This window comes from Populus alba, chromosome 15, assembly GCF_005239225.2.
Source record: "Populus alba chromosome 15, ASM523922v2, whole genome shotgun sequence".
NCBI lineage: Eukaryota > Viridiplantae > Streptophyta > Magnoliopsida > Malpighiales > Salicaceae > Populus > Populus alba.
In genome coordinates, this window is record NC_133298.1 from 1,342,576 (window position 1) to 1,359,888 (window position 17,313).

The following is a 17,313-nucleotide window of genomic DNA, read 5'->3' on the forward strand; positions in this document are numbered from 1 at the left end:
AAAATAAAAAAAGAAACATTATAAAAACTTAGGCCACCTGGATAAACCTTCCACGTGGATCATGAGATAGAAGGGCACTACACCAAAGTTAACCAAAGTTATCTGTTGTTATATGCTGCCAAATCAAATTTCTAACTTGAAATTACATTAAATCAATCCTAGTATGAGCTTCAATTCTTGAGAAGAAAAAAAAAACATAATCTGAATAGCTTGCTGAATACCATGTATTATTCTGTAATTAGACGAGGTGTCGCAATCTTTCTTTATAGCAAGTAGAAGGGCACTACACCAAAGTGTTCTTATGATATTAATTATAGCTCAAATATTCGTTATTATTTATGATTCTCGGATTGTTAACGAGTGCAGTCAATATTGATGCCCTCGTGTCTAATAAAAAATTAGAATAAATGTTTAATATTAGACAGTAGCTTTTATTAAATAAGTGATGAGTACTTGAATTTCTGACAATAAATTGAATGATGTTTCACCGCAAGTTTGGAGACAAATATTTGAAATGTATTGCAGACATGTTAGGGTCGAGTCTCGATAAGGTATGATACCAATTTTCTTTCACTATCCTTTTACTTCTACACAACACAGCGCAACACAAGTCTTTGAATAATGCACGAATGATTTGTCAAGTTTTTAAAACATGAGGCAAAAATTATAGAATTTTTTTTCTAAAAGTAATTAGAAATTGTTTTTTTATTTTTTGTAAGAGACCATGGAAAAAAAGCTGTTAAGAAAACATTATTATTATTTTGGTTAAATTTAAAGTATTCAAATCGAATTGGATGATAATGATTTGATGTATGAAAAGATATAAATAACTTTTTATTATTTTATCTCTCTCACTTGATTCCAATCATTAAATTCAAAATTAATGATTAAATTTAAAATATGACTGATAAAAATAAATGTGGCTTTTCAAATTTATAAATAAGAATGAGAAGTTTAATTTCTATCTTATTGACTTATCGTCACTCCCTTGTAAGCATTTTAATTACAATATCAGGAAATTCATCAAAATACCTCTGTATATTTTGAAGTGAAAAATGAAATTGCAATTCATGAAACTCCTAATTTTGATTTTTAAATCAGAATAATTTGTGTTTATTAATCAAATATCACCTAATTACTCATTGTTATTTTGAAGGACGAGGTGGAAGAACTTCAAAAGATTGTGGCAATTAAAGAACAAGAGCTTGAGTTGTTGAGATCTCGTTTAGCTGCATCAACTCCTCGAAAGGGAAATGGCGAGTTTGAAGAGGATCAAAAATATGATGTTGATGATTAAGGGACCGGTCAACCTCCATCAAATAATGAGATTAGTTTAAGCATGGAATAAGAGTACTAGCTTTTGTTAATAATTTATATAATTTATACGTGCTTGTTAAGTAATTTTAAATATAAAGTGAAAGAAAATAACTCAGAATTTGTTTTAAAAGATATTTTAGTGTAAAAGAAAAGGAATTTCTTTGCTTTTCCTTTCATGCAAGCTAGTTAGCCTTCATTTTGCATGTATTGAAAAAATTGCCTTGAAGGACGAGCCATAACATCATCATGTGCTTATGATGACATTTCAAGTTCTCGTTTTCCACCTACATAAAGCTGTAATGCTTACGTACAAACTTACTCAACGTTTTCAAAAACTGTTTCTGTAGCTCAAGCAGCTCTTAATTACACACAGGCTTTTCTATGGAAATTAGCATAAAAAGCGAGAGCATGAGCACGAAGAGCGAGTGCTTAAGCGCATGCTTGAGCTTGAAAAGCGAGAGGTTGAGCAATTGAGATCTTATTTAACAACATCAACTCCACAGCAAGGAATTGATTCACTTCCAAGAAGTTTGCCAGCTCAAACTGATGGTCAAGGGACTGGTCAACCACCGTCAAATAATGAGATCAATTTAAACATGGAATAAAGAGTAGTAGCTTTTGTTATGTTGTGTCCATAATTATTTAAGTGAATTAACTTATATAAGTTCCTACTGGCAACAGTACTGTTGAGCTTCATTTTGCATGCATGTATTGAAAAAATTGCATTGATAGTGATTGTGTTAATTAGTGATTGTGTTTAATTGTATTTATAATTTACCTTTGCTTTAAATTGTTCAAGCTGTTGGGTGGACTATCATCCCTTAATCAGCGTTTGAAACATAATTACCGGGAGTTCAACTTATTAATTGCAGATTTGTGGAAGAGCCATCACATCATCATGTGTTTATGATGACCCATTCAGCTTTTTAGACTAGTTCAGATACTTTCTAAAAATTGAGAAGTTTCTATAAGGTTAATTTATTAATTTAAGAACATGTAAACAGTGATCCATTTGTTCTTTAAGTGCTGGGTGTAGGCGTGAGTCGTCAACAGAGAATTTTTTTTAGAGGGATTACAGGGATTTTTTTAGAATAAAAAATGCAGTGGTGAAGGGATGACTGATTAATTAAATGGATCCAAAGTAACTACATCAGATTTTCAACGGGGAAAGCCGTAGGGGATGCTATCTCTACAACATATTTTGATGTCATTTGCACCTCGCAAGCTTATGATCTCAAGAAGGTAATGAGACTCAAACAAGTTTGGAGGATAGACATGCTACAACAATTTTCAAGGTCTATGGAGAGAAATCGATTTTTGCTGCCCGAATCCAATGAAATGTATGGTTGATATACAGAGGTATAATTCTGTTTTATAGGAGGATAGAGTTTAATTTGAGGTTGATAATCCTCTTGACAAAGTTTGTGGAGTGACATGTCCAAGTACAGGGGCCAGAAGAGTGGCACTTTCACCCCTGTTTTTCACTCTCAGTCACTTTATTAGTTCTATCTCTTTCAAATACATTATTATCTGTAGGCCTAGCTACTGAGAAATTGAAGTAAAAAAGGAACATTGTGATTAATTCTTAAGGAAAAAGGAACATCGTATTCCCAGAAATAAAGTCAAAAGATACGACTCATTACTGCACTGATACTCGGTGTTCTTTCCCTAAAACAGAAAGCAAACTCTGTCTATGAAGAAAAGAAAACGCAATTAATTTAAAGTTTCTTCATCCTTGTAAACTGCTTTCTTTAGTGCCAGGGAAGGAGTGGAAAACTCACCAGCAAATAATAATAATAATAATAAAAAGAGTGGAAAAGAAGAGAAAATTATTTGCCAGCAGAGATGGCTTTGGTAGTAGACACAGGATAGAGGAGGTAAAAACACAGACGAGAAATGAGAAACGAGCCGGCTGGCTGGGGCGGCTACTTTTTGGTTTGAATAAAAATCTAGTATTTATATTATTATTTTTAATTGATTGAACCAGTTTGGTTTCATTAGATTTTAGAATTTTGAAATCAAAACATAACTATATTGGATTTTTTTAATTAATTAATTTGTTTATTTTTCGTGGTTGAATTTTTTCAATTAACTTTTTTAATTTTCTTAATTTAATTAATTTTTCTGTTTTTTTCTCCTCCCTGGTCATGGTCATGCTAAGTAATCATTAGTATTGGATATCTAGAAACCTTGCGAGACTTGCGGCATCTAAAATATCGTGGCAATTAAAGAACAAGAGCTTGAGTTGTTGAGATCTCGTCTAGCGAATTAAAATCAACTCCACGAAAGGGAAATGGCGAGTTTGAAGAGGATAAAAAATATGATGCTGATGATCAACCTCCATCAAATAATGAGATTAGTTTAAGCATGGAATAAATGTACTAGTTTTTGTTAACATACTTTATTTAGCATATAATTTATTTAATAATCCAAAACCTTTTATTTTATCAAACTTTTCACAAATGCAATTGAAATTAAATAGTGTAACACGACATCTATCATTTGTTGTCCAAGATCAATTAAGGTATTTTTATGTAATTTATACGTGCTTGTTAAGTAATTTTAAATATAAAGTGAAAAAAATAACTCAGAATTGGTTTTAAAAGATATTTTAGTGTAAAAGAAAAGGAATTTCTTTACTTTTCCTTTCATGCAAGCTAGTCAGGTAGAGAGAGACTTTTTATGATAACATGCAAAAACACACCCACCCACCCTTCTTTCACTAATTACCCACCCACACACCAAAAAAATACACATGTTTACAAACCATTACAAATTTAAATTTTAATAATAATTTAAACACACATTAAACATTTAAAATTTGTAAAATGATCCCTCTTGAAAGTTGAAAATAAATTACAGAAGTCGCTAGAAACTCGAGAACCACACTAGAAAATTCTGAAATTGCAAGTGGTGGCACATGGGTTGATGCACCCCTAGAGGTGAAACAAAGAAACATGTGGATCTAGACCACCTTAAAAACAGGTCAATATAAATTTTGACTTATCAAAATATTTTTAACAAGTGATTGGATCTAAGCTTTTTGAAGTGGGTTAAAGAAAAAAAAAAACTATAGTGACCTAGGCTTTTTTATTGTCGACCAGACATGTAGGCCTTGCCTACCAGACACAGTAGCACTTGATACCTCTTTTTTTTTTTTTTTTCATTGTATTTTTCTATTTAAATATTAATTAATACACACTCTTCCTCTTAGTTTTAAAATTGTATGTCTTTTGAACTGCATGTGCTAAGACCTCCTTGACCTTTTTCCTGGGTGGTCATGCTCAGCGATTGAAACAGTAGATCACATCCCTTTTAGTTTTATTAGTGGAACGAGAGGAGATTCGTCGGCCGCCGGATCAATGAGTGTGTTGATACCGATTGGCGAATTATTTTGAACTAGATTCTAATTCTTGATACCATTTAATCCAAAATAACAAATCCTCTCAAGAAAGAAACCTTCAAATAAAATATCTCATACTCAGACCTGGAATCCCTTAACGTCCAATAAATCTCTTTTTTAAAAAAATATTTCAAAAAAATTCAAACCTCACAAAATTCCTCTGAAGAAACTAAAACAAATTACCAAAAGAAATCCTGTCCAAAAAAAAAACAAAAGAAAAGCAGAGAGAGAAAGAGAAAGAAGCGTTATGGTTAATTTTAAACTAAACAATTGCTATCTAAAAATATATTACCACGCCAACATATCAGAAGCTGTAGGCATTTACCATAGAATTGATCAGAAGTTGGAAAATGACTAATATTGGGTCACAGCTCGAATGCAAAGTTTTTTAATTTTTCAAGAGGAGCTTTGATAATGTACTTACCGAACTATAAAAGAAGGCGAAATCTCTTCTTTTATTGGCTTTCTAGCTGTTAACTAATGCACTGTTGGTTTTTGTACCTTTGTCCAGCATTCCATGTTATTGCTGCAGCAATAATCATGAATTTGTTTTTTATCCATATATAATTTTCATGCACAGTCATGTATTACTACGAGTAGGATGATGAAATTGGTGAATTATTAAAAATAAAATTGATATTATTATCAAAAATATAAAAAAATTATTTTACTTTAATAACTTAAACTATTAAATAAAATTTTATATAATTCTTTTACATTTTAAAAGTTTAGAAATTCAGTGTTCGGGCATCGTACTGCTAGAAATTCAGCCAGAAGGTACTCCTTACCTCAATGATATTCACTTTTCCTTCTTCCAGGTGTTCGAAAAAAGAAAGAAAGAAAACTCTTAAAAGAAAATTTCTCTTGGGAGTTCAATGTTCAAGCATCTCACTGCAAGAAATTCAGCTAGAAGATACAACTTACCTCAATGATATTCAGTTTTTCTTATTTCAAGTGTCCAAAACAAGAAAGAAAACTCTGCCATTAAAAAAAAAAGAATAGCCAATTCAATCTTGCAAACTGTATTTTTTTACTTTTTAGCATCTCTTCTTTGCTTGATATCCAAGTTAGTGCACCCTAAAGTTTCCCCAAAAAAAAAGCAATCTCTGTCCTTCAGGAAATCAAAAGGCAACTAATTTAGAGTTTTTTCATTCTTACAACTACCGTATCTTATGTAATAATGATTTGTAAAATTGGCCACACATGCTCTTAAATAATAGAAAAAACCTTCATGATCATCCAATTAGTCTTTTAAAATTAAGATTTATGAAGATATGAACAATACTAGCAAAATTCTCTTTTAAATACTGTTTATTTAATTTATTCACATCATCATTAATTATAATAATAATTATTATTATTATTTTGGCCAACTCATAGGGAAAACGCTAAATAAATATCAAAATTATTAGCTGTGTCTCAATTAAATTTATCTTCAAGAAATTGGATCTCCAAAGGTTAAAAACTTCACAATTGAGTTCTTCCATCCACAGTTTCTAATAGATTTCATCAAGAACGCACATTCTATGCAATGAAAATGATATCGTTAATGTGAAGGACACATGATGTTTATCATTCAAATATTTTCCTAATTTTAGAGATGAAAGGATAACATTTAAAACTTTTTAAAATTAGGGATCAAATTGAAAAACAATTTCTTAGAGCATTCAATTGAAACCCCCCATATAATTAGGAGTCTAATTTGAGACCTTTTCCTTTTCTTTTGATCGTATAAGAATTACCACGCTCAAAGTCATATTGATTGAATATTGTAGTGTTATTAAAGAGTGTTTCTAATCCTTTAATTTTCACTAATTTATTTTGTAATCTGATGATTAAATTTATAAATCCATTGCATATTTTATATCTCGATACATTTTTAATTGTGCGTTTTCAAAAACTTTACACCATGCATTATTATTTTTTTTTTTTATATATATATAAAACTGTTACAGTCGAACTTTCGTACTTCTTCCAACAAAAATTAATCAAATATAATAAAATTAGTCATATTACGAGCTCTGCATATTGAGGTGAAAATGAAATTGAAGTTCACGAGTCTCCAATTTTAAATAATTAAATATAGAAATGATTTGCAATGACTACACAATAGAAATGATTAATAGTTTGCATATTGATAATTGATAAAGTTCACGAGTCACATGTTCAAACCTTTGGGAAGTTTAGTGCTATGTCTATTGCCTATCAAGAAAAAAAAAAGGGGGGGAAAGCAACTAATTTAAAGTCTCTTGATTCAAGCAGCATCTCTTTATTACTATTTAGCATCTCTTCGTTGCTTTGTACCCATGACAGGTACCAAATTCTTACTTGTACATGTAACTATGGTTTGCAAAAGCTGGTAATGCAAGCTTTAAGTTAAAGGAGATATATCCTTCAAACTGTATCTTTTTACTATTTAGCATCTCTTCTTTGCTTGCTACCCAAACCAGTGCATTTTAAAGTTTCGCAAAAAAAAAAAAAGGCAATCTCTGTCTTTCGGGAAATCAAAAGGCAACTAATTTAAATTTTCTTCATTCTTACATCCTTCTCTTATTTGCTTCGTATCTTATCCACTACCATATCTTATGTAATAATGATCTGCAAAGTTGGTCACACATGCTCTTAAATAATAAAAAGCCTCTTTAATCACCCAATCAATCTATTAAAATTAAGATGTTATGAAAATATGAATAATGCTAGTAAAATTCTCTTTTAAATACTATTTATTTAAATTATCCGCATTGTCATTAATTAATTTACTTGTCAGCAACACTTTTTTATTTATTTATTACTATCAGTATCACTATTACTACTGGTAGAGACTATGCTAAATATCAAAATTATGTGTCATATCTTAATTAAATTTATCTTCAAGAAATTGGATCTCCAAAGGTTAAAAATTACACAATTGAGCTCTTCAACCCATACTTTCTAATAGATTTCATCAAGAATGCACATTCTATGCAATGAAAACGATATCGTTAATGCATGTGAAGGAAACATGATGTTTTTCATTAAAATATTTTTCTTATTTTGGATATGAAAAAGGTAAAATTTAAAACTTTTTAAACTTGGGGATCAAATTGAAAACAAAAATTCTTAAAGCAATCAATTGAAACCCATCATATAATTAGGAGTCTAATTTGAGACGTTTTCCTTTCCTTTTCATTGCAGAAGAATTACCATGCTCAAGGTCATATTGATTGAACATTGTAGTGTTATTAATAAATATTTATAACTCTTTTATTTTTATTAATTTACTTCTGTAATTTGATGATTAAATTTATAAATCCACCGCATATTTTATATCTCGATACATTTTTAATTCTGCGTTTTTAAAAATCTTACACCATGCATGCATCTTTTTTTATAAAACTTTCACATTCTAGTCTTCCTACTTCTTCCAACAAAAAAATAATCAAACATAACAAAACTGCCGAATTACCTCTGCATATTGAAGTGAAAATAAAATTGAAGTTCATGAATTAATCTCCAATTATAAACATAGAAATGATTTGCAATGACTAAAAAGATGCAGCTTACCTTAGGTAAGACGTATTTGAAGTGCTACTACCTTCCCTTTACTCAATCATACCCGATCTTTGAGACCAGTTAGGGTTCCTAGTGACCAAAATACTAGGTGACGACTCCCATTCTATTTTCCACCGATAAAAGATAAGAATTCCTTGTCTCCTCATATTTGCCAGATAGATATTTACATTTTAGATTTAAAGTGGAACCATTTTCACCGCGACGCCGCACACGTGTGACAAACAATATGCAGCAACTCCTAATTTATGATACCTTACCCAAAATCTACTGCATAATTCTTTTCTCATAAGAGTCTTTTCGCTATTTATTTTAAGATATTTTTTCAAAAATATCCACATTTACCTTTTCATCTTACAAAACAGTTTTTTCAAGGGTTCATCAAGAGAACTAGTTTCCACTGATGAGGAAAAGATAACAATGCTTAAAAAATTGCCTGAAGAAGTCTTAAATTTATGGGACAATTGGAAGATTCGAGGAACGGTTTTGCTTAGTCTCTTACTACAAGGCAGGCTTTGTCAGATTAATATATTTTTTGTAAAAAATAAGATGTTAGGGTTCTTTGTGTTTTAACCCTATTTCATCATATTTAGTATTGCACGTGTGCGGCGTCGTGACGATCTTCTACTTTCTATTAGTTTGTATTTGGAAAAATAGGGGAGACAAGGAATTCTTATCTTTTATCCGTGGAATGGGAGTCGTCACCTAGTATTTTGATCATTAGAAACCCTAACTGGTGTCAAAGATCAGGCACTAGGATTGGTTGCATAAATGGAAGGTATTAACACCCCAAATACACTCAACTTAAGGTAAACTGCTTTGTTTAATTGTCTGATAAATGTTAAGGAATTGTCGTGTTTTCTAATTGTTGGTCTATCTAAGGTTTAAGAAAAGTCCTCATCAGTAAGGAGATCCTTATCTTATTGAGTAAAACCTAATTGTTCTAATGTCTACAAGATAAATAATTCTTATTTAATATTAGAAATATAGTTTACGTATAAGTTCGTAATCCCTGATATTAAAAGAAAACAAAATAATTTTTTTTATAATTTTTAAAATATTGGCTTAGTTCTCGTGACTTTAATAAACTGATTATTAAAGCTGAAAATTCATGCTAATACATATTTTTAATTTTTGTTGTGTAAAAATACAATAAGATTTTTTTTTTTAATCTTTGAGAGACTTGGTTGTATGCATGAAAACAAGATATTTTTTTGTTTTATAAATTTTTGCAATGTTTCAACAAAAACCAGGTATTTTAATACCAGATTTGTATCTTTACGGCATAAAAATACAAACTAATATTAAACAAAATTGATAGAAAAATACACGGGAAAATCATAATTTTTTTTCGAAAGGATTTTTTGGAATGGGTCGGCGCTGCCTAACCCAGTGACTGTTCACTTGCAACATCAATAATGAAGAATGAACTAATTCACTCTCCATTATTCACTTGTAGAATAGTGGATGTTGCATGCAAAGAAGGAGAAGATGAAAAGAAAAAGAAAAAGAAAGGGAGCCTGACCTACGGTGGCTCATGATGGTCGTCCGTTCTTGTTGGAGCCGGAACTGTTGGTTATAGACTGTTGGACGACAATCCCACCCCTTTTTTGTTCCTTTTTTTTTTTTTTTGTATTTCTTGTTCTTTTAGTTTCTTTCCTTCCCCCTTCTCTGTGTCGTAACCTGTTTTTGACGGTTGTGGTGCTATTGTCAATGGTGGCTCAAGGCAGTTCTTGGGGCGGTGATGAGGAAGGTAGGCAGTGGTGATATTGTCGTGGCGGACGGGGGATTCCAGACCTTGTTGTTGTTGTTCTTTTTTTTTTCTCTCTCTATTTCTCTACACTTTTTCTTCTTTTTCCTGTTTTATGCTTATGTTTCTCTCTAATTGTTATCTTTTTTGGCTTTGGTTTTTTCATCTATTCTTCTTCACTCTATCTCTGTTCTTCTCTATCTTCTAGATGGCTGTTCTAAAAAATGACGTCCTTTTCATCCCTCCTCGCTATAATCTTCCTCTCTAGTTTTGGTTTGATTCTCTCTCTCTCTATACTTTGTTTTTCACTCAAAAAATCTCTCAAAATCTCCTTTTTTTTTCCTGTTTTTTATTCTTCCCTTTCCCTCTTCTATTCTCCCATTTTTTTCTTCCTTTATGTATTCTTGTGTTTCCTTCTCTTAAAACCCCAAAAATAATCTCCTTTCTTCCTCCTAAATCCCTATTAGTTCTTTGGTTCTCCCCCTGTATTTATAGAAGGCAGGGAGAGAGGGTCACCCTACCCTACTGGCCAGGGCATGGCTTGCCATCCTTTTTCATTATATAATGACTTAACCTGTCAAATCCATAATTTGAGTGAAGGATTCCACTAAGTCTAAGAACTTGTTTTCTTGTTTTTTAAAACTATTTTTTACTTAATTATACAATAACAAAAATAAAATCTCCTAAAATCGAGCACAAACCAAATGTTATGATGTTTGTTTGAGACTATAATAACCTAATAGAAAGCAAACCGAAACAACTTATAAGAACAAATTCAAAATCAAGCAAATATTGAAGGATAAAACTAACAAAAAAGGATGAAAATGAAAAAACTACAAAAATACAAAAAAAAAAAAAGGCCACCGCCTTCATTGTTCATATGAACAATGAAGGAGGTGGTTTTGCACCAACTCTTTTAGATTCATTTACTAGTTATTTGACTTGTGCTTTGTTGTAAATTAATTCTTTTTTTTCCTAAAAAAAATATATATGCAGGATTTTAATTCGATGCATTTTTGTACATGAAAAATCATAAGTGTAAATCAAAAAGCTTATCCATATATCTAATCAAATAAATCAAGAATTATGAGTGTTAATAAAAAAAAGCATTAACGATAAATAAAGATAAAAATAAAAAAAAATCAAAAGACAAATATAGATGAAGATATTAATTTGACCTCGCAAGACAGACCTTAGACCTGGTTGTTTTTAATGATTTTGTTTACCAAAATCAAAATTTTATTTAATCAAACATTAATAAAAATACACATATTTTTTATTTTTAAAAATAAAATTCATTTATTTAAAACATAAAAACAATTATATATGAATTAGAATAATCTCTTCAAAAATTAAATACATAAAAAATAATTGCTATTTAAATGAGGCTAAATAAAGAAAAAAAGAGAAGATGTATTAATTTAAATATAAATTTAAAAATTATTATGAAAAAATACATATTAAAAAAAAGGCATTAATTAAAAAAACAACATTTAGAAAATATAAAAAGGAAAAGACCTTGTTGTGTGTAGACTGTATGGGCAGGCTGATGCCCTTGGGCCTTTAGTTTTTTTAATTGAAGATGGTTAATTTGTCTACATTATTTCTTTTTAAGAATTAAGTTAGACAACATATTGTCTGATTTTACTTAAATTCCAACTATTATAGTGACTGAAAAATTAGGATTGAATTTGTTATTAGTTAAAAACCCCTTTTCAACCTTTTTATACCTAAAAAAAACTTGAAAACACCCTTCAACCTTGATAAACCCATCAATGACCCAAAAAAATCCAAAACTCAAAACCTGAAATCAACCCAAAACAAAAACAATTTCCAAGCTCAGATTTATTTTTAGATAATTTTAAGGTAAAAAACCACATAAGATGAATTTTCCTCACCAAATAGAAGCATTTAACAGCAATATTTATAGTCTTGGTAGCTTGAATATATGTAAATAACACTTTTCTCTCTGTACCGCTGAAATTTAGCAATTTTCTATCTCTTTTTTTAATCTAGGGACTAAAAATAAAATAAAGTTTTAGACCGAAATTGATTTTTTTAAAACTTCAAAAATTGGAGGGTCCCAATTATTGTAATTCATAAATAATAAGGACTAAGTTGAACATTTCATACAAAATTCAAAAATACCACCCATCTCCTCCTCATGTTTCACTTTAATCCATTGTCTTTGAATTTTGCTCTTCCTTGACAATTTTAGCTAAATTAACTTTAAATTAGGTACTTAAAGGGAAAAATTAAAAAAAAAAATAAAGGGATGAGAACAAAAATAAAATAAAATACTAGAACACAATAAATCCAAATGTATGTCTACAGTGCGTGGAGAAACAATATTTCCCCACGCCTTTTAGTGTTTTAAGTACTTAATTAATAAGTAAATGTAGTCACATATTCAAACCTTCGGGGAGTTTAGCGCTAAAACATGATATTGATATTCAGAATTCCTTCTTTTCAGTGTCCAAAAAGCTCTGTCTATTGTCTATCCAGAAAAAGAAAAGGAGTCAAGACAACAACTGTAAAGTTTCTCTATTCCTCTTTAGCATCTCTTCATTCCTTCGTATTCAAGCCAAGTACCAAATTCTTACTTGTATATGTAACTATGGTTTGCAAAAGCTGGCCATGCAAGCTTTTCACTATCCGTTTTCAGATATTTTTTTTAGAGATATCCACTTTCACTTTTCGTCTTACAAAATAGTTTCTTCAGGGTTCATCGAGAGAATCTTGTTTCCACTGCTGAGGAAAAGATACAATGCTTAAGCAATTGCCTGGAGAAGTCTTAAATTTACTGATCTTTGTGCCTAAGAAAACTATGGAATAAATTATTAATATTAGATATTTGATTATGTTAACCGATGACTAATTCTTGACAACAATCTGAAATTCTGAATGATGTTTCACCACATTTTTCAACAAAAAATAAAGGAGGAAGAAGAATATCGTGAGGTCATTGATAGATATCTGAGAGGTAATGCAGACATGTCACTGTCAAGTTCCATGAGGTATGATGCCAATTTCCTTTCTCGCTATCCTTTTCCTGCACAAGTCAAGTAAAGTGTAGAATGGAACAGTGCAAAGCCAATTATTTATATGGTCACTGCCTTTTTACTGCACAGGTCTTTGTTTTACAGCAATGCATGAATATTTGTCAAGTCCGAGTCAACAATTATTGAAAAGTTTTTCTACGGCTACAGAATCCAAACTTTTTTGTTTATTGTTAGAAAAGTTTCTTTGAAAAATAATTCATAGTTAAAAGAAAATTTTAGTTTGATTTTAGTAAATTACTCTCTCCCTCTCCACATTCCTTCAAATCCACTAATCCAACACAAACCCATTTCAAGAACCTCCCATAAATCAAAAGAAACCCAAATTTGATGAAACCAAATCGCATTTAATCGATCACTGAGGGAGGTAGACTTCATGACGGTGATCTGAAGTGGGTAACGGCAGTGGTTGTTCACCGTCTTCCTCCATCTGCACCTCTTATTGCCACTATTTTTCGTGGGTTTTAACGCTGGTCGTGGTGCCGAGGCTTCAGAGTTGTGGTGGCTGTGCAGGAGCTTATCTATTTTATGGTATGGCAACCCGTACCTTCTTTTTGCTTGTAACAACATTATGCAGCGATTCTTTTTTTTTATATATATAGACACACACACACACACCTCAACTTCAATCCACTGCAGAAGTAATTTCTCATAAGAATATTTTCACTCACCCGCAGAAATTGTGCAAAGCAGCAAAGCCTTTGCCTATCTAGCTAGAATCTCTTGAGAATGAAAACATATTGGATGAACTCATTGTTTTATTCGTTGAGAGGATGAGTATCGTTGATTAGGTTAAGATGCGAAATTCCACTGATGCAAGGCAGAAACTCAGTAGCTGTAAATGGTAGTCTCATATTCAAAACCTTGATAAAGTTCAAATTGATATTCCGAATTCAGGGGGGGGGGTGCAAGCAACTAATTTAAAGTCTCTTCATTCTTGCACAGCATCTCTTTATTACTATTTAGCATCTCTTCGTTGCTTTGTACCCATGACAGGTACCAAATTCTTACTTGTACATGTAACTATGGTTTGCAAAAGCTGGTAATGCAAGCTTTAAGTTAAGGAGATATATCCCAGAATTCACTTCCATATATTATCAATTTGTAATGCATCCCATACCTTTTTCTTTGCATGCTGCTGCAACAACAATATGCAGCAACTCCTATTTTATGACACCTTACCCAAAATCTACAGCAGAATTCTTTTCTCATAAGAGTCATTTCGCTATTCATTTTAAGAGATTTTTTAAGAGATATCCATATTTACTTTTCATCTTACAAAACAGTTTCTTCTGGGGTTCATCGAGAGAACTAGTTTCCACGATTGAGGAAAGATGACAATGCTTAAAAAATTGCCTGAAGAAGTCTTAAATTTATGGAACAATTGGGAGATTCGAGGAATGGTTTTGCTTAGTCTCTTACTACAAACCATCCTCATCATATTTGGGTCTCGACGAAAGACCACTGGCAGAATCTGGATCAGGATTCTCATTTGGTCTGCATATCTATCAGCAGACATGGTGGCAACTGTTGCGCTGGGTAATCTAGCCAGGAGCCAAGGAGATTCATCAGGTGACAGTTCAGAGAAAGCAAACAATTCCATCCAGACATTTTGGGCACCTTTTCTACTCCTGCACCTTGGTGGCCCAGACACAATTACTGCATACTCGATTGAAGATAATGAGTTGTGGTTAAGGCATTTACTTGGTCTTGTAGTCCAAGTCGGAGTGGCTTTTTATGTCTTCTCAAGGTCCTGGGGTAGCGGTATCCTCACATTCATAGCGATCCCAATGTTCATTGTTGGCATTGTTAAGTATGCAGAGAGGACTTGGGTGCTTTGGTCTTCATGCTCTAAGAGTTTGAAAAACTCTTCTCTCTCAGATTTTTGGGATTCCTATAGTCATACGAGAATATCAGAAACTCGTATACAAGACCTCCAGGGAAATTATCTTCTTCAAGCTTATATTTTTTCTTATATATCCAAGTTTATGATGCAGGATCTTGTCCCTGACATTCTTTCACTAATAAGAAGCCGAGGGCTGATTTCCAACAATAAAGCAGACGGTGCCTTCAAGGTGGTAGAGGCTGAGCTTGGATTGATATATGATATGCTTTATACTAAAGCGCCTCTGATTTACTCCCGTTCTGGAATCATTCTTCGCTCTATCAGCTTTCTGCTCTCTGTTACTGCGTTTATTACCTTCCAAGTCAAGATTGACAAGGACGCCTACTCAACGACCGACATTGCAATTACGTATTTATTGTTTGCGGCCGCTGTTTTTCTCGAGTTTTATGCCTTTTTATGCCTTGTTTTGTCTGACTGGACAATGATTTGGTTGATTGGTAAAGGAGGGAACGCCCTGACTAGTGCAATTTATTCTCAGCTAAGGAAGTTAATTACAAGCGAGAGGTGGTCGAGATCCATATCACAGTATAACCTGATCAGCTCTTCCATTGAAAACAAGCCACATAAATGTTTTGAATTGCTGGGAATCGATGAAATGATGAGGCAGATGCATGTGAATCGGAAAGATTTGAGTGTTGGACTACAAGGTCTTATTTTCGAACATCTTCGAAAGAAAGCTCAGAAGATTAAGGAAGATTTTAATGTCTTTGATAAGAACCTCAGAAGTAAAATAATAGGTCAAAGGGGAGATGGTGTGCTAGAAAGAGAGGACTACAAGTGGTGCACGACTGAAGTAGAATTCAGTCGGAGCATTCTTGTTTGGCATCTCGCAACAGAGATTTGTTATCTTGGTGATAAAGATGGAAGTAATGTCTCCTTAGAATTTGTTATCAATGGCAGATGCTTATCTGAATACATGATGTATCTTTTGTTGATAAGACCAAATATGCTCTCTAAAGGATTCAGTGATGAGGAATATCTAGAAACCTTGCGAGAGTTGCGAGGATTCGGTACTGTTGATTTAATTCTGGGGCGCTACAATGAATCACATGGTTATGATGATATAGCGTTTCAAAGGCGCTGGAAAACAGAAAAGTCAGTGCTAATTGGTGTGGAAAAGCTCACCAGGCAATTGCGGTCATTGGAATTAAAGAAGCGATGGGAGATGATAAATGAAGTTTGGGTAGAAATGGTTGCATATGCAGCAGCTCATTGTCCATGGAAAGAACATACTCAACAATTGAGGAGAGGTGGAGAGTTACTCACTCATGTCTCCCTTCTCATGCTACATCTTGGTTTGAGCGACCAGTATGAATATAAAGGATCAGATGACCTCCCCATTCTTACGCGTTTGACAGGGGTAAGTATACCAAAAATCTTTGGCGTCAGATTGAAATAACAAATCAGATTATTTCAATTTATATATGTTTGTTATATTCATTATTTTGGAAATTCCATTTAAATGCTTTCATTTCGTTTTCTTTATTTTATTAATAAAGTGATTTTAATTGGATGTCATTTAATTTAAAATGGTTGGATGATGGTTAATATTAGATATTTGCTTTCATTGATGCCTGCGTGTCTAAGAAAAATTTGGAATAAATGATTAAAATATTAAATATTTGCTTTTATTAACTGATGACTACTTGAGTTTCTAACAATAAATGAATTGATGTTTCATCTCAATCTTCAACAAAAACAAAAAGGAGAAGAGACAAGAATATTTGAAAGGGCCAGGTCTCGATAAGGTATGTTCAACTTCCATCTCAATAATTTAATTAAAACCTTTCAATTTACCCTAACTTTTTTTAAATAGTTTTCATTTTTTTCCTTTTTTTAAATAACTATCAAAACTTTCAATTTTCTTTACATTTCTCTTTTACTCCCTCTCATATTCCTTTAAATAGATGTTATTGTATGTCATAAAAACACTTGAAAACATTCCCAAAAAAGAAAAATTCAAAAACCAATTTTAAACAGTAAGCTTTTTAACAATTAGGGTAATATTGATAATTTTAAAAACTAGAGGGATAATATTGAAAAAGTTTAAACTATAGGAGTAAAAGCAGAACATTAATTAATCTATGGATACAAAAATAAAATTTACCAAATAATATTTTTGTATTCTATATATGTTATTCAATATGCTTATTTTAAGCCAAGTTATGTGACTGATAAATCACTATTAGAGGCACCGTGCTTGGGAATGACAATAAATGTTTAACTCTCCCATTCAGGATTGCTTCTAAATTCTATACTTGCATTAACATCCATCGAAGCTAATTTTCAGTTTTCCATACTTATGCGATTCTTTGCGTGGTACATTTCC

General features: G+C 31.8%; 1 protein-coding gene across 1 annotated transcript; it reads left to right on the plus strand.

Annotated features, from left to right (window-relative positions):
• Window positions 1-13,247: 13,247 nt before the first annotated feature.
• LOC118059534 (uncharacterized) lies at window positions 13,248-16,782 on the plus strand. Its single transcript, XM_035072417.2, has 3 exons — window positions 13,248-13,609; window positions 14,365-16,344; window positions 16,691-16,782. Exons 2-3 carry the CDS (start codon window positions 14,413-14,415, stop codon window positions 16,760-16,762), a joined length of 2,004 nt encoding a protein of 667 aa, XP_034928308.1. The 5' UTR covers window positions 13,248-13,609; window positions 14,365-14,412; the 3' UTR covers window positions 16,763-16,782.
• The last annotated feature ends 531 nt before the right edge of the window (window positions 16,783-17,313 follow it).